Consider the following 20,487-nt stretch of genomic DNA (forward strand, 5'->3'; position numbering starts at 1 on the left):
CAAAAGTAAAACACAAATCATACGTATGCACCAATACCCAAAAAAACTACAAAATTGAAGTGTTAAACAGTGGGAAAATGGAAAGAAAAGAGGGACTGAACCCAGATGGTGCTAAATAAATATTTCAACAGAGAAAATTGGAGAAAATACTACATCAAGATTAAAGGAACATTAAATACTCTAGGTTTCCTAGTCACCTTCCTCGAATGAACTAGGTCATGTCCTTTTCTTCTCGGAAGGGCTCTGCTGATGGGTGCGTTGTGGTGGTCATTGACAGAGAAAGTACGTTAAGCCTATGATTTCGGTTGCTACAAAATGGTGCATCAGACTCTGGATTTATACCTCATAAATCTCTCAGCAACAGCGAAAGTTTCTTTTTACCAGGTTCTGTTATACAGCTTGGTAAACTACACACACAACAGTTTGTTCCCTAACCAGCAACACACACAACAGCTTGGTAAACTACACACACAATTGTGAAGTATATTTCACAATGCAGCTTTGAAATCTCTAGCTTCGGCTTCCCAACAAACTGAAAATATACATGTCCTGAACTCCTACTAACCCAGACCAAAAGTGCAAATCTACAATCTTATCCTTCACTTCAGAAAGTATGTTAGATTACAGGCATCACTCCCAGTGCGTCTGCACACACCAACATCAGATCACATAAATGCTACTAGTATTATAATCGATCAAACCTGTGATACCTTCAGATCACATAAATTCTATTATGCTCGATCAGACTTGTGCCCAAAACAAGACAGCTTCACAGAGCAAGCCTCAGCTTAAATATACTGAAAGTCTGAAGCCAACACAATGTCATTACAAAGGTAACATAAAACCATAAGAACACAACCATTAACAGCGATGGAAGCCTACACTCCCTTTAAGCTACCAGAGGTCAAGGCTGGAGAGGAGCTGAATAATTGTGTAAGGGCGAGAAACACAAGATATGTCTTTAGAGACTTGCTCTTCTCTGCGGGACTTGAGGTTGTACATGTAGATGTAATCACGAGAAAAATCATCGCTCTTTATGTAATAGATGCAGTTGGCGTCAATGGATGGGAATTTGTCAGCATTAACAGACACGCACCTGCAATAACCACTGACGAAGACGGCACGGTTACCAATGTTGTCCACATGCTCGAGTACATAGCTCTCAGTGTCCATCTTGTAAACCTCCATGCCATCTTTTAGCTTCATGATGATCAGCATTTCTCCAGCAGATGACTGCATTAGGTAACAGCGGTTGCCTAATGGATTCTTCCTCGGACATCATGGAGTATCTTCATCATCCGACTCAACAGGCTCAGCATTGAAAAACCTCATCAGATTAAAGATCCTCCTGGCCACGGCAAGCGGAAATGGCGCCACCGATCCCAACTCGCCGACAGTGTAGATACCTCTGACAGCCAGCCTGATCAAAGGGCAAGCATATCAGGTTCAGCCATGTACACTGAAGATGTGAGGGGATTTATCGTCCATCAAGATGAGGAGACCGTCCGGGGTGGTGCTGTCAATGAAATAGTCACGGAGCACCGGGAGCTCCTTGCGCAGGAAACGGCCGGTTGCGGTGTTCACCAGGAGGTGCGTGTTGCTCCAGGTCCTGTCGATGCTGACCCAGTGGCGGGGGCGGAAGCGAGGGTCCTCCGGGGTGCCCTTTGGGTCGTCGGTGGCGGAGCGCCAGCTATGGCAGACGGCGCGGAGGTCCATGTAGTAGTCGAGGTCGCTGGTGGCCAGGAAGCCGTCGGCGATGCGGCGGATGAGGTCCGCCGGGAGCGAGGACCAATCTGCAGATTCCATGGTGGAGGCGGGGATGGAGGATCAAGGCCACCTGACCTGGCCTGTTGGCAGCAAATACAGAAACAAAAATGGTGGAGGGATTCAGTGGGGGTAATACTGATAGCAGTAGATGTGAATCCTAGTCCATGGAAATTGCAGAGCGGTAGAGCATCAACGGGCGCGGCCGCCATTGGGGCTTCTTGAACAGAGCAGAGAGGGCAGAGGAATGGACTCACCGTAGCGAATGCGGCGATGCAGCGGCAGCGAGGGCGCGGTGGTGCCGACGCCGGCCGTAGTGAAGGTGCGGCGAAGCCCCCGCGAGATCTGCGCCGGATTGGCGGCGGATTGAGGCGAACGGGAGAGCGCCGGGGCGGGAGGGGAGGGAGGGGATTCGACGGGGGGTTTATTTGAGGTTCACCATTTTTGTTTCAAGGAACAATCACTTCCTTTTATTCAATCACAACAGAACGTTATATGCTCAACCAAATCTGATACATTTATTTATTGGTTGCGTAGATGAGTCCACATATGCTTAACCAAATTATTTTGAAGTTGAATGTGAGTTACCCAATAACGTCTTTCATGATGAGATTGTGTGAACTCTGTGAACGTTACTGGTCCATGCTCAGTCTCTACACTTTCACCTTGGTAATCAAACCCTTGATCGTAGATGACGTCTTCATGCTCATCGTCTACAATCACGTTGTGCATGATTTTCGTCTACCATCACATTTCACACATCTTGCTAGCTCCATGTTTATTGATCGCCAGCATCTGGGTCGTGTCTGCAACATTTGATTCTCTCAAGTACTCCAGGTCAAACACAACAACCAAAGCTTTGCAGAACCTATACAATGATTCAAGGCATGTGGACTCACTCATCTGGGCATACTCATCCAGAAGATCACCAGGAATTTCGTATGCAAGCATCCGGATAGTCGCAATGCATTTCTGATAAGAGGAGAAGCCAACCCTTCCATGGGCACCATTCTTGTATCTAAAGTAATCATCATACTCCGCCACTCCCTCTTGGATACAGTTGAACACATGTCTAGCCATTCATAAACGTCATCGGAAAAGCTTGACATTATAGGGTGGGCATGTGGACTGGAAATAATCGTTGTAGAGTAGGCAATGGCCGCTCTCCCTATTATGATTCATGGCCGGAGCATGGCCCGGGATCAACCCCCTAAACATTGGCCACATCCTACAAAATGTGCTCATTGACGACCATAGTAGCAATTACAAAAGTCCTTTAGGATATGATTGAAACATTTTGCTTATATGAACTTTATTAATGATTGACAGTTCATGTTAAACGTGAGACACTTCGATTTTTGATGGTAAATTAAGATTATTTATGCAACTTGTACCCCCGCTCCCCAAATACAATATTTTTGACAATCCTTGATGAAATTAATGAGGGGGTAAGTAGGAATATCGTTAACAAATGTGTATCAGAAGTGTAGATAGAATTGCATTTCGGTGAAGTTAAAAACGCCAAGGGTAGTTGCTCACGTGATCATGTCCATCTAGTCGATAAATGAAAAACTTGTTTTTCCTTATGCTATCAACACACAGGTACCAACTACTATTTTTGTTCAAGCTTAATTAGTCATTACTTTTGCTTTGTGTCCACATACACGAACCAATGAGACACACAATGATAAAATCGTTACTACAAAAATTGCCGAAAAAGCTGGTTTACAAAGATTTAGAAAGGTATAATCTCTTTCTTATATTATTGACATCTCCATTTCTTCCTAGAACACTTCAGAGGCGCTGATAATTAACTAAATGGGACAACAACAGTTATTGTCGTCATTGCAGAAAGCCCCGGGGACCGGCGGCATGTCGTTGCCGCCGCAGAACTTCTTGCACCGCTCATCGGTGCAGTTTGGGAAGTATTTGGAGTAGCATGAAGCCGGCAGGGGGAAAGCACGGGGTTTATCCATCTGCATACGGGTGTAAAGAAACAAACAATTAAAAAATGTACAGATTAGATATCCAATCTAAAAAAAGTTGCTTCATCGTCTGATCTCAACGGAGACATTGCAAATTAAATAGAAAATTCAAATGATTAACCTTTTCGTGGGCATCGCATGAGGAGAGAAGAAGGGTGGCAGCCATGACCACCATGAGGGCGGCCACGAAGCAGGACAGGGCGCTCGTGTTCTTCTTCAGCATCGCCATATGTATAGTACAAGAGGAGGCTAACTACACTTCACGTATGTATAGTTCTTCTTTTCCCTGTGTTGTTATTTGTGATTTGTGTGTGTTTATATAGACCGTAAATACAATGGTGTGACTGCCTAGCTAATTATAAGCATGAATTAAATGTTTTATTAATACTTTAATCCAAGTAACAAATAAATGGATATATATATATATATATATATATATATATATATATATCCTGTTTTAGGGGGAATGGATATATATGTTGTTTTAGAGGGAATGGATATATATATTGTGTATGGACAAGTGGATAGCTACTGCATGGATGCTCATGGAAGAAGGTTATTAATTGTGATTATTAGTACTTTCTTTGGCGATGATTTTTATTCAAATTTAAGAGTAACCTAAAGTGTCCTATAGAAGTTTATAGACAGAGTATATTTTTAGCTGCAAAATATGCTAGAGTAGGGATTACTCCTTGCACTTTTTGATTTGAGAATCATTTACTGCTTGCACTTGTTGCCTCATGCGTTAACCCATAGAATATGGGCGCTGCTGTGTATGCTCGGAGCGAGCGGTATCGCCTGCGCGAGATGATTCGCACTCAACTCCTGATAGTTCTACTCGTCACACTCCGGTCAATCTATCGTGAGCAAGCAATTGCATACATAAGCACTCATGCAAAAGAATCAAAGAAAAGAACTCGGAAAACTTCAAAAACAAGCAATTAACTCTTGCAACAGAAAACAATTTCTAATAATACCAAAATTGGGTGAATTTGGTCTTATCAGAAAGTTTAGGTAAGAGCTCCGATTTGCAAAAAGAATTAACTAAATAGGAGTTATAAAACTCAAGTTATAACCAAAACAAGTTTGAATATGAATCTGAACAAATTTCAAAATTTGAAAGTTGCAAAAAGTTCAGTTGATAGATTCACTAGATAGATGGAATCAAGACGAAAATGCAGGCGCTGGTTTTATCTAATTTGGATGAACGAGTAAAAAGTTGTGCTATTTAAAAAATCAGGGCCAAGCTGTTTTACGAAAAAAAATAGTTACGGCTAAAAGAATTCTAGATCTAATGTATAAATACAGAGACTAATTAATAATCTAATTATTCTATCGTACACTACTCTAAAAATAATAAGCTATGAAAGTATAAAAAAAATACGAAGAAAGATACTTATATAAGGTAGAGAAAAGACAACTTCAAAGAGAAAAGACAACTTCCAGAAGTCCCACCGGAGAAAAGAAATATTTTTTTTAATGAATCTAGTCAAACCAAAATATTGATTTAACCCGAATTGAATAATTTTTAAAGGCTTTATGGGTCTATAATTTATAGATGGGAAAAAGGCTTAAAGATTAAAAACTAGACAATGTGAGACTAAATGTAGACGAAAAAAAAAGAAATAGAGGAAGCGGCCTAAAGGCCGCGGTTCGGCCGGCCGCGCGCGTACGTACTTTCATTTTCTCTCTTTTTTTTCTGCCAAAGGAAGGAAAAAATCTGAAAAGGAAAAGGCTGTCTGGGCCTGGCCCATTTAGGAGAAAAAAACAATGGAGCGCCAGATGCTACTATGCTGCGCACATGGGCGCCAGTTAGTTCCTGGCGCACGCACAGTTTTTTTAATAGAAACAGAAAAGGAGAAACTGAATAATTAATATAAATTAAAATTTTATATAGGAATACTGTACTTCAAAAGTTTCATAAAAAGATTTCTACAACATGAACATTTTTCTAGAGTCAAATAAAATCTGCAAAATTTTTAAAAAAGCAAACAGTGCTACTACTGCAATAAAACCCAATAAAATCGTTTTAAAAATACCAAAATGATTTCAGATTTATTTCTCTCCATTTTTCTACTGTAGGGAATAATTTTACCCTATTTTCCATATATTTTATTTTTGGAGAAAATTAATTTGAATAAAAACCAAATAACTCCAAATTTGAAAATAATTTTAAAGGGACTTTAAATTTGATTCTTTTAAACTTACAAATCATATTTCATACGATTTGAAGAAGTCATTTTATCTTCTCTCATGAAAATCATTGAGTTGCATAAAGTTACTGAATTTGAAATATTTTCAAATGAAATTCAAATATTTTCAAAAACCCTTTTCATTTATTTAAATGGAAGAAGTCATATCATCTTCACCCCAGGGTTTTGTGATGAAATGAATTTGAATTCATGGAGATCAGAAATGCAAGGTGAAAGTTTGGGAAAGTCCTTTTATTCCCTCTCATTTTACTTTCAAAAAGTAATTTCACTCAATTTCACACATGCAACCACACCACAATTAAGAAATCAATCAAAACTATTTATTTAATATAACATTTCAAAATTTAGAATTTTGGGATGATACAAATCACATAAAAGAATGAGAGCTTCCGGTGGGACCACTGTTTTACATGTTGCGTGCGTGCCTGTGTGTGCGCGCGCGTGTGTGTGCGTGTGCTATTTGATGGCCCTCCCATTGTGGTGGCCATCATCATTGCTTTGCCAGCTCAACGCCCTGCCCTCCAAAAGACACCTCCAACGCACTCTAGCCCCCCCGGTGGTAGAGACATCGCCTTATTGCCTTGCGCCAACTATCCTAACTGTGTTTTCTTATGCTATATTTCCTCATTTTCTTGTACAATCAATGCAATGATCACTCTGGTCTCAAGCCACTCATATATATATTGATCAATATATATAATTCTCTGCGCATATGGAGCTAACTAGTGTTGCTATGCGATATGAGAGTGGACACATTGTTGTGGTGATATAATAGAATTAATGCAATACATACATCCATTAAGATATGATTGAAACATTTTTCTTATATGAACTATATTAATGGTTGACAGTTCATGTTAAACGTGAGACATTCTATTTTTATGGTAAATTAAGGTTATTTATGCAACTTATACCCCTGGTCCTCCAAATACAATATGTTTTGTCAATCCTTGATGAAATTAACGAGGGGCTAAGTAGGAACATCGTTCACAAATGTGTATTGGGACTATAGATAAACTGCATTTGGGTGAAGTTCAAAACGCCAAGAGTACATACTCACATACTCATGTCCATCTAGTCGCTAAATGAAAAACTTGGACGTGCTTACGCTATCAACACGCAGGTACCAACTATTTTTGTTCAAGCTTCATTAGTCATTACTTTTGATTCGTCTCCACGTACATGAACCGATGAGACACACAACACTAGTAGAAAACAGGGCTTTGGTCCAGGCCGGGTCAGCCCATTAGTCCCGGTTCAGTCTAGAACCGGGACCAATGTGGGCATTGGTCCCGGTTCGTGAGCCTAGGGGGCCGGCCGGGCCACGTGGGCCATTGGTCCCGGTTCATCTGGACCTTTTGGTCCCGGTTGGTGGGATGAACCGGGACCAATGGACCTCGCTCCTAGCCCACCACCATTGGTCCCGGTTGGTGGCTTGAACCGGGACCAAAGGCTCCCCTTTAGTCCCGGCTCATGTCACCAACCAAGACCAATGAGGTGCCTATATATACCCCCTCGCGCAAGAGCAGAGCACAGTGCTCTGTTTTTTCTGGCCGAGGGGGAGAGGGCTTTGTGGTGCCCTAGCTCACCTCCTATGCACATGAGGTGTTCGATGGAATGCCCGAGCCACACTACTTAAGCTTTCTCCTCTCGAAGCTCGACCTCCAAGCTCCATTTTCCTTGAGATTTGTCTAGATTTAGCGTTTCGTCACGCCCCGTCCCCGTCTTCACCGCCGTCGATCACCAGTGCCGATCTCATCACCGACACCACCATGGTGAGCCTCTTGTTCTTATCTTCTTTCTGAAAGGAAAAATATTCTTACTTGTATGTTTAGATAGATACTTGTATCATTTTCTTACATTTATTATTGCATCTTATATAGTGCGATGGTTTTGGTATCCGCCCCCGTCGGCCCTCGTCCTGTCTATGATTCGGATGTGGTATGTATATTATCTTTATAACTATTGGTTTATTTATTGTTTATGAAAATTATGCCGACCAACATGACATAGATTTTATTTATCTAGGATGTATGTGAATCGGAAATGCCAATCGACCCTATTGTCGAGAGGTTAAATTTAGTTGAAGAAGAAAACAATTTGTTGAAGGAAAAAATAAAAAAAATTGAGGAGGAGAAGATGATATTGGAGTTGCATATTGCGGATGTCGTCGATGATCACAAGATCAAGATGGATGCAATGCGCTTGAAGATTAGAAAGATTAGAAAATATGCCATTCATACCGAGGCTTGGTATCATTATGCCGTTGGATCAATTGTTACCTTGGTTGCGATTATGATCGCATTTGTTTTCGCATTGAAATGTTTTACATAGTTTCAATGTATGGTTTAATTAATTAGATGCTCTGGAGAGCTATATGTTGTTAGATGAGAACTATGTATGCACTTTGGTTTTAATGTGATGATGAACTTCTATTAATTTGGACACTTAATTATATATAATGCACGCAGATGAACCGGCAATGGATGTACGGTGGCAGACACACCCGCGAGTACATTAAGGGCGTGCATGAGTTTCTCGATGCGGCTGAGGCAAACAAGAAGAATGGTTTTATGTGTTGTCCATGCACTGAATGTGGGAATACGAGGTCTTACTCTAACCGGAAAATCCTTCACTCCCACCTGCTTTACAAGGGTTTCATGCCACACTATAATGTTTGGACGAGGCATGGAGAAATAGGGGTTATGATGGAAGACGGTGAAGAAGAAGACTACAATGACAACTATGTGCCCCTGAATACAGTGATGCTGCAACGGGGGGAGCTGGTGAAGATCAAGAGGAACCAGACGATGTGCCCAATGATGCTGCAACGGGTGAAGCTGCTGAAGATCAAGAGGAACCAGACGATGTGCCTGGTGATGATGATCTCCGCCGGGTCATTGTTGATGTAAGGACGCAATGCATTAGTCAAAAGGAGAAGCTGAAGTTCGATCGCATGTTAGAGGATCACAAAAAAGGGTTATACCCCAATTGCGAAGATGGCAACACAAAGCTCGGTACCGTACTGGAATTGCTGCAGTGGAAGGCAGAGAATGCTGTGGCTGACAAAGGATTTGAGAAGCTACTGAAAATATTGAAGAAGAAGCTTCCAAAGGATAACGAATTGCCCGACAGTACATACGCAGCAAAGAAGGTTTTATGCCCTCTAGGATTGGAGGTGGAGAAGATACATGCATGCCCTAATGACTGCATCCTCTACCGCGGTGCATACAAGGATCTGAACGCATGCCCGGTATGCGGTGCATTGCGGTATAAGATCAGACGAGATGACCCTGGTGATGTTGACGGCGAGCCCCCCAGGAAGAGGGTTCCTGCGAAGGTGATGTGGTATGCTCCTATAATACCACGGTTGAAACGTCTGTTCAAAAATGAAGAGCATGCCAAGTTGATGCGATGGCACAGTGAGAACCGAAAGAAAGATGGGAAGTTGAGAGCACCCGCTGACGGGTCGCAGTGGAGAAAAATCGAGAGAAAGTACTGGGATGAGTTTGCAAAGGACCCAAGGAATGTATGGTTTGCTTTAAGCGCGGATGGCATTAATCCTTTCGGGGAGCAGAGCAGCAATCACAACACCTGGCCCGTGACTCTATGTATGTATAACCTTCCTCCTTGGATGTGCATGAAGCGGAAGTTCATTATGATGCCAGTTCTCATCCAAGGCCCTAAGCAACCCGGCAACGAAATTGATGTGTACCTAAGGCCATTAGTTGAAGAACTTTTACAGCTGTGGAATGAAAACGGTGTACGTACGTGGGATGAGCACAGACAGGAGGAATTTAACCTTAAGGCGTTGCTGTTCGTGACCATCAACGATTGGCCCGCTCTCAGTAACCTTTCAGGACAGACAAACAAAGGATACCACGTATGCACGCACTGTTTAGATGACACTGAAAGTATATACCTGGACAAATGCAGGAAGAATGTGTACCTGGGCCATCGTCGATTTCTTCCGACCAACCATCAATGTCGAAAGAAAGGCAAGCATTTCAAAGGCGAGGCAGGTCACCGGAAGAAGCCCGCCATGCGCACCGGTGATCACGTGCTTGCTATGGTCAATGATTTACACTACGTAATCTTTGGAAAGGGTCCCGGTGGACTAGCTGTTCCGAATGACGCCGAGGGACACGCACCCATGTGGAAGAAGAAATATATATTTTGGGACCTACCCTACTGGAAAGACCTAGAGGTCCGCTCCTCAATCGACGTGATGCACGTGACGAAGAACCTTTGTGTGAACCTGCTAGGCTTCTTGGGCGTGTATGGGAAGACAAAAGATACACCTGAGGCACGGGAGGACCTACAACCTTTGCACGAAAAAGACGGCATGCCTCCGAAGCAGTATAAAGATCCTGCCAGCTACGCTCTTACGAAAGAAGAGAAAGAAATCTTCTTTGAATGCCTGCTCAGTATGAAGGTCACGACTGGCTTCTCGTCGAATATAAAGGGAATAATTGTTGGAAATATGCCCTAGAGGCAATAATAAATTAGTTATTATTATATTTCCTTGTTCATGATAATCGTTTATTATCCATGCTAGAATTGTATTGATAGGAAACTCAGATACATGTGTGGATACATAGACAACACCATGTCCCTAGTAAGCCTCTAGTTGACTAGCTCGTTGATCAATAGATGGTTACGGTTTCCTGACCATGGACATTGGATGTCATTGATAATGGGATCACATCATTAGGAGAATGATGTGATGGACAAAGACCCAATCCTAAGCCTAGCACAAGATCATGTAGTTCGTATGCTAAAGCTTTTCTAATGTCAAGTATCATTTCCTTAGACCATGAGATTGTGCAACTCCCGGATACCGTAGGAGTGCTTTGGGTGTGCCAAACGTCACAACGTAACTGGGTGGCTATAAAGGTACACTACAGGTATCTCCGAAAGTGTCTGTTGGTTTGGCACGAATCGAGACTGGGATTTGTCACTCCGTGTAAACGGAGAGGTATCTCTGGGCCCACTCGGTAGGACATCATCATAATGTGCACAATGTGATCAAGGAGTTGATCACGGGATGATGTGTTACGGAACGAGTAAAGAGACTTGCCGGTAACGAGATTGAACAAGGTATCGGGATACCGATGATCGAATCTCGGGCAAGTATCGTACCGCTAGACAAAGGGAATTGTATACGGGATTGATTAAGTCCTTGACATCGTGGTTCATCCGATGAGATCATCATGGAACATGTGGGAGCCAACATGGGTATCCAGATCCCGCTGTTGGTTATTGATCGGAGAGTCATCTCGGTCATGTCTGCATGTCTCCCGAACCCGTAGGGTCTACACACTTAAGGTTCGGTGACGCTAGGGTTATAGAGATATTAGTATGCGGTAACCCGAAAGTTGTTTGGAGTCCCGGATGAGATCCCGGACGTCACGAGGAGTTTCGGAATGGTCCGGAGGTAAAGAATTATATATAGGAAGTGATGTTTCGGCCAGCGGGACAAGTTTCGGGGTCACCAGTATTGTACCGGGACCACCGGAAGGGTCCCGGGGGTCCACCGGGTGGGGCCACCTGCCCCGGGGGCCACATGGGCTGTAGGGGGTGCGCCTTGGCCTATATGGGCCAAGGGCACCAGCCCCAAGAGGCCCATGCGCCAAGAATCAAGGGAAAGGATGAGTCCTAAAGGGGGAAGGCACCTCCGAGGTGCCTTCGGGAGGAGGGACTCCTCCCTGGCCGCACCCTTCCTTGGAGGAAGGGCCAAGGCTGCGCCTCCCCCCTCTCCCTTGGCCCTATATATAGTGGGGGGAAGGGAGGGCAACCATACCTAACCCCTGGCGCCTCCCTCTCCCTCCCATGACACATCTCCCTCCTCCCGCAGCGCTTGGCGAAGCCCTGTTGGAATCCCGCTACTTCCACCACCACACCGTCGTGCTGCGGGATCTCCATCAACCTCTCCTCCCCCCTTGCTGGATCAAGAAGGAGGAGACGTCGCTGCTCCGTATGTGTGTTGAACGCGGAGGTGCCGTCCGTTCGGCGCTAGGATCATCGGTGATTTGGATCACGACGAGTACGACTCCATCAACCCTGTTCTCTTGAACGCTTCCGCGCGCGATCTACAAGGGTATGTAGATCCACTCCTACCTCGTTGCTAGATGACTCCATAGATAGATCTTGGTGACACGTAGGAAATTTTTGAATTTATGCTACGTTCCCCAACAGTGGCATCATGAGCCAGGTCTATGCGTAGTTTCTATGCACGAGTAGAACACAAAGTAGTTGTGGGCGTTGATTTTGTTCAATATGCTTGCCGTTACTAGTCTTATCTTGATTCGGCGGCATCGTGGGATGAAGCGGCCCGGACCGACCTTACACGTACTCTTACGTGAGACTGGTTCCACCGACTGACATGCACTAGTTGCATAAGGTGGCTAGCGGGTGTCTGTCTCTCCCACTTTAGTCGGATCGGATTCGATGAAAAGGGTCCTTATGAAGGGTAAATAGCAATTGGCATATCACGTTGTGGTCTTTGCGTAGGTAAGAAACGTTCTTGCTAGAAACCCATAGCAGCCACGTAAAACATGCAAACAACAATTAGAGGACGTCTAACTTGTTTTTGCAGGGTATGCTATGTGATGTGATATGGCCAAAAGGATGTGATGAATGATATATGTGATGTATGAGATTGATCATGTTCTTGTAATAGGAATCACGACTTGCATGTCGATGAGTATGACAACCGGCAGGAGCCATAGGAGTTGTCTTTATTTATTTATGACCTGCGTGTCAACTTAAACGTCATGTAATTACTTTACTTTATTGCTAAAGCGTTAGCCATAGTAGTAGAAGTAATAGATGAAGAGACAACTTCAAGAAGACACGATGATGGAGATCATGATGATGGAGATCATGGTGTCATGCCGGTGACAAGATGATCATGGAGCCCCAAGATGGAGATCAAAGGAGCTATATGATATTGGCCATATCATGTCACTATTATTTGATTGCATGTGATGTTTATCATGTTTATACATCTTGTTTGCTTAGAACGACGGTAGTAAATAAGATGATCCCTCACTAAAATTTCAAGAAAGTGTTCCCCCTAATTGTGCACCGTTGCGAAAGTTCGTCGTTTCGAAGCACCGCGTGATGATCGGGTGTGATAGATTCTTACGTTCACATACAACGGGTGTAAGATAGATTTACACACGCAAAACACTTAGGTTGACTTGACGAGCCTAGCATGTACAGACATGGCCTCGGAACACAAGAGACCGAAAGGTCGAGCATGAGTCGTATGGTAGATACGATCAACATGAAGATGTTCACCGATGTTGACTAGTCCGTCTCACGTGATGATCGGACACGACCTAGTTGACTCGGATCATGTAATCACTTAGATGACTAGAGGGATGTCTATCTGAGTGGGAGTTCATAAGATGAACTTGTTTATCCTGAACATAGTCAAAAGGTCTTCGCAAATTATGTCGTAGCTCGCGCTTCAGTTCTACTGTTTAGATATGTTCCTAGAGAAAAATTTAGTTGAAAGTTGGTAGTAGCAATTATGCGGACTAGGTCCGTAAACTGAGGATTGTCCTCATTGCTTCATAGAAGGCTTATGTCCTTAATGCACCGCTCAGTGTGCTGAACCTCGAACGTCGTCTGTGGATGTTCCGAACATCTGACATACACATTTTGATGACTACATGGTAGTTCAGTGCGTAGTGCTAAATGGTTTAGAATTGAGGCACCAAAGACGTTTTTGAAACATCGCGGAACATATGAGATGTTCCAAGGACTGAAATTGGGATTTTAGGCTCGTGCCCACGTCAAGAGGTATAAGACCTCCGATGATTTTCTTAGCCTGCAAACTAAGGGAGAAAAGCTCAATTGTTGAGCTTGTGCTCATATTGTCTAAAGTACAACAATCGCTTGAATCGAGTGGGAGTTGATCTTCCAGATGAAATAGTGATGGTTCTCCGAAGTCATTACCACCAAGCTGCTAGAGCTTCGTGATGAACTATGATATATCAGGGACATATATGATGATCCTTGAGATATTCGGGATGTTTGACACCGTGAAAGTAGAAATCAAGAAGGAGTATCAATTGTTGATGGTTGGTGAAACCACTAGTTTCAAGAAGGGCAAGGGAACAAAGGGATACTTCATGAAACGGCAATTCAGCTGCTGCTCTAGTGAAGAAACCCAAGGTTGAACCCAAACCCGAGACTAAGTGCTTCTGTAATAAGGGGAACAGCCACTGGAGCAGAATTACCCTAGATACTTGGTAGATGAGAAGGCTGGCAAGGTCGATAGAAGTATATTGGATATACATTGTGTTGATGTGTACTTTACTAGTACTCCTAGTAGCACCAGGGTATTAGATACCGGTTCGGTTGCTAAGTGTTAGTAACTCGAAATAAAAGCTATGGAATAAACGGAGACTAGCTAAAGGTGAGCTGACGATATGTGTTGGAAGTGTTTCCAATGTTGATATGATCAAGCATCGCACGCTCCCTCTACCATCGAGATTGGTGTTTGCGTTGAGCATAGACATGATTGGATTATGTCTATCGCAATACGGTTATTCATTTAAGGAGAATAACGGTTACTCTGTTTATTTGAATAATACCTTCAATGGTCTTGCACCTAAAATGAATGGTTCATTGAATCTCGATAATAGTGATACACATGTTCATGCCAAAAGATATAAGATAGTAATGATAGTACCACCTACTTGTGGCACTGCCACTTAAGTCATATCAGTATAAAATGCATGAAGAAGCTCCATGTTGATGGATCTTTGGACTCACTCATTTTTGAAAGGATTGAGACATGCGAACCATGTTTGTTGGTAGATATGCATGAAGAAACTCTATACAGATGGATCGTTTGGACTCACTTGATTTTGAATCACTTGAGACATGCAAATCATACCACATGGGTAAGATGACTGAAAGCCTCGTTTTCAGTAAAATGGAACTAGAAAGCAACTTGTTGGAAGTAATACATTTTGATGTGTGCAGTCCAATGAGTGCTGAGCATGTAGTGGATATCGTTATGTTCTTACTTCACAGATGATTTGAGTATATGTTGAGTATATTTACTTGATGAATCACGAGTCTGAATTATTGAAAGGTTCAAGTAATTTCAGGGTGAAGTTGAAAGATCGTCGTGACAAGAGGATAAAATATCTATGATATGATCATAGAGATGAATATCTGAATTACGAGTTTGGCACAGAATTAAGACATTGTGGAAATTGTTTCACAACTAATACAGCCTGGAACACCATAGTGTGATGGTGTGTCCGAACATCATAACTGCACCCCATCGGATATGATGCATACCATGATGTCTCTTATCGAATTACCACAATAGTTTATGGGTTAGGCATTAAAGACAACCACATTCACTTTAAATAGGGCACCACGTAATTCCGATGAGATGACACCGTATGAACTATGGTTTAGAGAAACCTAAGCTGTCATTTCTTAAAAGTTTGGGGCTGCGACGCTTATGTGGAAAAGTTTCAGGCTAATAAGCTCGAACCCAAAGCGGATAAATGCATCTTCATAGGACACCCAAAAAAGTTGGGTATACCTCCTGTCTCAGATTCGAAAGCAATAAAGGATTGTTTCTAGAATCGGGTCCTTTCTCGAGGAAAAGTTTCTCTCGAAAGAATTGAGTGGGAGGATGGTGGAGACTTGATGAGGTTATTGAACCGTCTCTTCAACTAGTGTGTGACAGGGCACAGGGAGTTGTTCCTGTGGCACCTACACCAATTGAAGTGGAAGCTCATGATAGTGATCATGAAACTTCAGATCAAGTCACTACCAAACCTCGTGGGATGACAAGGATGCATACTACTTCAGAGTGGTACGTAATCCTGTCTTGGAAGTCATGTTGCTAGACAACAATGAACCTACGAGCTATGGAGAAGCGATGGTGGGCCCGGATTCCGATAAATGGCTCGAGGCCATAAAATCCGAGAGAGGGTCCATGTATGGAAACAAAGTGTAGACTTTGACAGAACAGCTCGATGGTCGTGAGGCTGTTGAGTACAGATGGATTTTAAAAGGAAGACGGACAATGATGGTAAGTATCACCATTAAGAAAGCTCGACTTGTCGTTAAGATGTTTTCCGAAAAGTTCAAGGAGTTGACTACGATGAGACTTTCTCACTCGTAGCGATGCTAAGAGTCTATTGGAATTATATTAGTGATTACTGCATTATTTATGAAATCTTGCAGATAGGATGTCAATACATTGTTTCCTCGACGTTTTTTTTTGAGGAAAGGTTGTATGTGATACAAACCGGAAGGTCTTGTCAATCCTGAAAGATGCTAATAAGTATGCAAAGCTCCAGCAATCCTTCTAGGGACTGGAGTAAGCATCTCGGAGTTGGAATGTACGCTTTGATGAGATGATCAAAGATTTTGGGTTTATACAAAGTTTATGAGAAACTTGTATTTCCAAAGAAGTGAGTGGGAGCACTATAGAATTTCTGATGAGTATATGTTGTTGACATATTGTGGATCAGAAATGACGTAGAATTTCTGGAAAGCATATAGGGTTATTTGAAAAGTGTTTTTCAATGGAAAGCCTGGATTAAGCTACTTGAACATTGAGCATCAAGATCTATAAGGATAGATCAAAACGCTTAATGGTACTTTCAAATGAGCACATACCTTGACATGATCTTGAAGGTGTTCAAGATGGATCAGTCAAAGAAGGAGTTCTTGCCTGAGTTGTAAGGTATGAAGTTAAGACTTAAAGCTCGACCACGGCAGAAGAAAGAGGAAGGATGAAGGTCGTCCCCTATGCTTTTATCATAGGCTCTCTACAGTATGCTATGATGTGTACCGCACCTGAAGTGTGCCTTGCCATGAGTTAGTCAAGGGGTACAAGAGTGATCCAAGAATGGATCACAGGACAGTGGTCAAAGTTATCCTTAGTAACTAGTGGACTAAGGAATTTTCTCGATTATGGAGGTGGTAAAAGAGTTCATCGTAAAGGGTTACGCCGATGCAAACTTTGACACTAATCCAGATTATTCTGAGTAGTAGACTGGATTCGTATAGTAGAACAGTTATTTGGAATAGCTCCAAATATAGCGTAGTAGCTGCATCTACAAGATGACATAGAGATTTGCGAAGTACATACGGATCTGAAAGATTCAGACCCGTTGACTATAACATCTCTCACAAGCATAACATGTTCAAACCCAGAACTCATCGAGTGTTAATCACATGGTAATGTGAACTAGATTATTGACTCTAGTAAACTCTTTGGGTGTTAGTCACATGGGGATGTGACCTTCAGTGTTAATCACATATCGATGTGAACTGGATTATTGGCTCTAGTGCAAGTGGGAGACTGTTGGAAATATGCCCTAGAGGCAATAATAAATTAGTTATTATTATATTTCCTTGTTCATGATAATCGTTTATTATCCATGCTAGAATTGTATTGATAGGAAACTCAGATACATGTGTGGATACATAGACAACACCATGTCCCTAGTAAGCCTCTAGTTGACTAGCTCGTTGATCAATAGATGGTTACGGTTTCCTGACCATGGACATTGGATGTCATTGATAACGGGATCACATCATTAGGAGAATGATGTGATGGACAAAGACCCAATCCTAAGCCTAGCACAAGATCATGTAGTTCGTATGCTAAAGCTTTTCTAATGTCAAGTATCATTTCCTTAGACCATGAGATTGTGCAACTCCCGGATACCGTAGGAGTGCTTTGGGTGTGCCAAACGTCACAACGTAACTGGGTGGCTATAAAGGTACACTACAGGTATCTCCGAAAGTGTCTGTTGGGTTGGCACGAATCGAGACTGGGATTTGTCACTCCGTGTAAACGGAGAGGTATCTCTGGGCCCACTCGGTAGGACATCATCATAATGTGCACAATGTGATCAAGGAGTTGATCACGGGATGATGTGTTATGGAACGAGTAAAGAGACTTGTCGGTAACGAGATTGAACAAGGTATGGGGATACCGATGATCGAATCTCGGGCAAGTATCGTACCGCTAGACAAAGGGAATTGTATACGGGATTGATTAAGTCCTTGACATCGTGGTTCATCCGATGAGATCATCGTGGAACATGTGGGAGCCAACATGGGTATCCAGATCCCGCTGTTGGTTATTGACCGGAGAGTCATCTCGGTCATGTCTGCATGTCTCACGAACCCGTAGGGTCTACACACTTAAGGTTCGGTGACGCTAGGGTTATAGAGATATTAGTATGCGGTAACCTGAAAGTTGTTCGGAGTCCCAGATGAGATCCCGGACGTCACGAGGAGTTCCGGAATGGTCCGGAGGTAAAGAATTATATATAGGAAGTGATGTTTCGGCCATCGGGACAAGTTTCGGGGTCACCGGTATTGTACCGGGACCACTGGAAGGGTCCCGGGGGTCCACCGGGTGGGGCCACCTGCCCCGGGGGCCACATGGGCTGTAGGGGGTGCGCCTTGGCCTATATGGGCCAAGGGCACCAGCCCCAAGAGGTCCATGCGCCAAGAATCAAGGGAAAGGAAGAGTCCTAAAGGGGGAAGGCACCTCCGAGGTGCCTTAGGGAGGAGGGACTCCTCCCTGGCCGCACCCTTCCTTGGAGGAAGGGCCAAGGCTGCGCCTCCCCCCTCTCCCTTGGCCCTATATATAGTGGGGGGAAGGGGGGGCAACCATACCTAACCCCTGGCGCCTCCCTCTCCCTCCCATGACACATCTCCCTCCTCCCGCAGCGCTTGGCAAAGCCCTGTTGGAATCCCGCTACTTCCACCACCACGCCGTCGTGCTGCTGGATCTCCATCAACCTCTCCTACCCCCTTGCTGGATCAAGAAGGAGGAGACGTCGCTGCTCCGTACGTGTGTTGAACGCGGAGGTGCCGTCCGTTCGGTGCTAGGATCATCGGTGATTTGGATCACGACGAGTACGACTCCATCAACCCCGTTCTCTTGAACGCTTCCGCGCGCGATCTACAAGGGTATGTAGATCCACTCCTCCCTCGTTGCTAGATGACTCCATAGATAGATCTTGGTGACACGTAGGAAATTTTTGAATTTATGCTATGTTCCCCAACAATAATAAATATGCCAGAGAAAAGGTTTCAGAACCTAAAGTCTCATGACTGCCACGTGATTATGACGCAACTGCTTCCGGTTGCATTGAGGGGGCTTCTACCAAAAAACGTCCAATTAGCCATTGTGAAGCTATGTGCATTCCTCAATGCAGTCTCTCAGAAGGTGATCGATCCAGAAATCGTACCAAGCCTAAGGAGTGATGTGGCGCAATGTCTTGTCAGTTTCGAGCTGGTGTTCCCACCATCCTTCTTCAATATCATGACGCACGTCCTAGTTCATCTAGTCGATGAGATTGCCATCCTGGGGCCCGTATTTCTACACAATATGTTCCCCTTTGAGAGGTTCATGGGAGTCCTAAAGAAATATGTCCGTAATCGCGCTAGGCCAGAAGGAAGCATCTCCATGGGCCATCAAACAGAGGATGTTATCGGGTTTTGTGTTGACTTCATTCCTGGCCTTAACAAGATAGGTCTCCCTAAATCGCGGTATGAGGGGAGACTGACTGGAAAAGGCACTCTTGGAAGAGACTTAATAATATGCAAGGACGGATATTCTTGGTCTCAAGCACACTACATAGTTCTACAGAACTCTTGAAAGTGCAACTATCCCTAGGTGGTTTTGGTAATTCATAACAACATATAGCTCATTGAGCTAATGCTATTCCAAGATGATTATTTCAGGAAAGCTCAATGATTGGCATGGCATGGATATGAAAGTGGAACCCTCAAAATGCTAAGGACAATGGATCGGCTCAAGCTCAAAAGCTCAAGACTCTTCATTTTTAGTGATCCAAGATCACATTGAGTCCATAGGAAAAGCCAATACTATTAAGGAGGGATGAGGTGTTGCTTAATGAGCCTCTTGCTTCATGTGCTTAATGATATGCTCCAAAACCCTCAACTACTTTCCCATATCCACATATGACCTAAACTCCAAGCCAAACTCGGTCCTACCGATTTTTCCTATCCGGCGCCACCGAGTTTCACTTGTCATTAGCCACTACCAAAACCCTAGCAATTCGGTTCTACCGATAAGGTTCTCGGTCCCACCGAGATGGGGTTGCAATCTCTCTGTTTCCCTTTCGTAACTTTTCGGTCCCACCGAAAGAGCGAATCGGTCCCACCAAGATTGCAATGTAAACTCAGTGTTTCCCCTTTGTAACTTTTTGGTCTCACCGAGTTCCACTCGGTCCCACCGAAAGAGCAAATCGGTCCCACCGAGTTTGCCTGACCAACTCTCTGGTTAGCTAATTACCAGACTCGGTCTCACCGAGTTTGTGTAATCGGTCTCACTGAGATTACGTTATGCCCAAACCCTAACCGAATCGGTCCTACCGAGTTGCATGTCAGTCCCACCGAAATTCCTAATGGTCACTAGGTTTACATTTTCGGTCCGACCGAGTTTTATGATTCGGTCCCACCGAGATTGGAAAACTGTGTAACGG

At 43.6% G+C, this 20,487-nt stretch overlaps 2 protein-coding genes and 1 pseudogene across 2 annotated transcripts; all 3 read right to left on the reverse strand.

Moving 5' to 3' along the window:
- Positions 1-894: 894 nt before the first annotated feature.
- On the reverse strand, positions 895-1,431 carry LOC147978337 (uncharacterized; annotated as a pseudogene).
- On the reverse strand, positions 1,381-2,166 carry LOC125546590 (uncharacterized). Its single transcript, XM_087516570.1, has 2 exons — positions 2,022-2,166; positions 1,381-1,847 (listed from the first exon to the last, which is right to left on the reverse strand). The coding sequence occupies exon 2, from the start codon at positions 1,804-1,806 to the stop codon at positions 1,447-1,449; it is 360 nt and encodes a 119-aa protein (XP_087372696.1). The 5' UTR covers positions 1,807-1,847; positions 2,022-2,166; the 3' UTR covers positions 1,381-1,446.
- A 1,284-nt stretch (positions 2,167-3,450) lies between these two features.
- On the reverse strand, positions 3,451-4,030 carry LOC125547834 (uncharacterized). The gene is made up of 2 exons (XM_048711593.2): positions 3,871-4,030; positions 3,451-3,740 (listed from the first exon to the last, which is right to left on the reverse strand). The coding sequence occupies exons 1-2, from the start codon at positions 3,976-3,978 to the stop codon at positions 3,579-3,581; spliced, it is 270 nt and encodes an 89-aa protein (XP_048567550.1). The 5' UTR covers positions 3,979-4,030; the 3' UTR covers positions 3,451-3,578.
- Positions 4,031-20,487: the final 16,457 nt, after the last annotated feature.

Source organism: Triticum urartu, chromosome 3A, assembly GCF_056163025.1.
Source record: "Triticum urartu cultivar PI428250 chromosome 3A, HENAU_Tu73, whole genome shotgun sequence".
NCBI lineage: Eukaryota > Viridiplantae > Streptophyta > Magnoliopsida > Poales > Poaceae > Triticum > Triticum urartu.

What these genes read in the sequence shown, in the direction of transcription:
- LOC125546590 (XM_087516570.1), bottom strand. Translation starts at nt 1,806, where the DNA reads ATGGAATCTGCAGATTGGTCCTCGCTCCCGGCGGACCTCATCCGCCGC.
- LOC125547834 (XM_048711593.2), bottom strand. Translation starts at nt 3,978, where the DNA reads ATGGCGATGCTGAAGAAGAACACGAGCGCCCTGTCCTGCTTCGTGGCC. An exon ending in CATGCGATGCCCACGAAAAG is followed by an intron (nt 3,741 to 3,870) that starts GTTAATCATTTG and finishes ACCCGTATGCAG; the next exon opens with ATGGATAAACCCCGTGCTTT.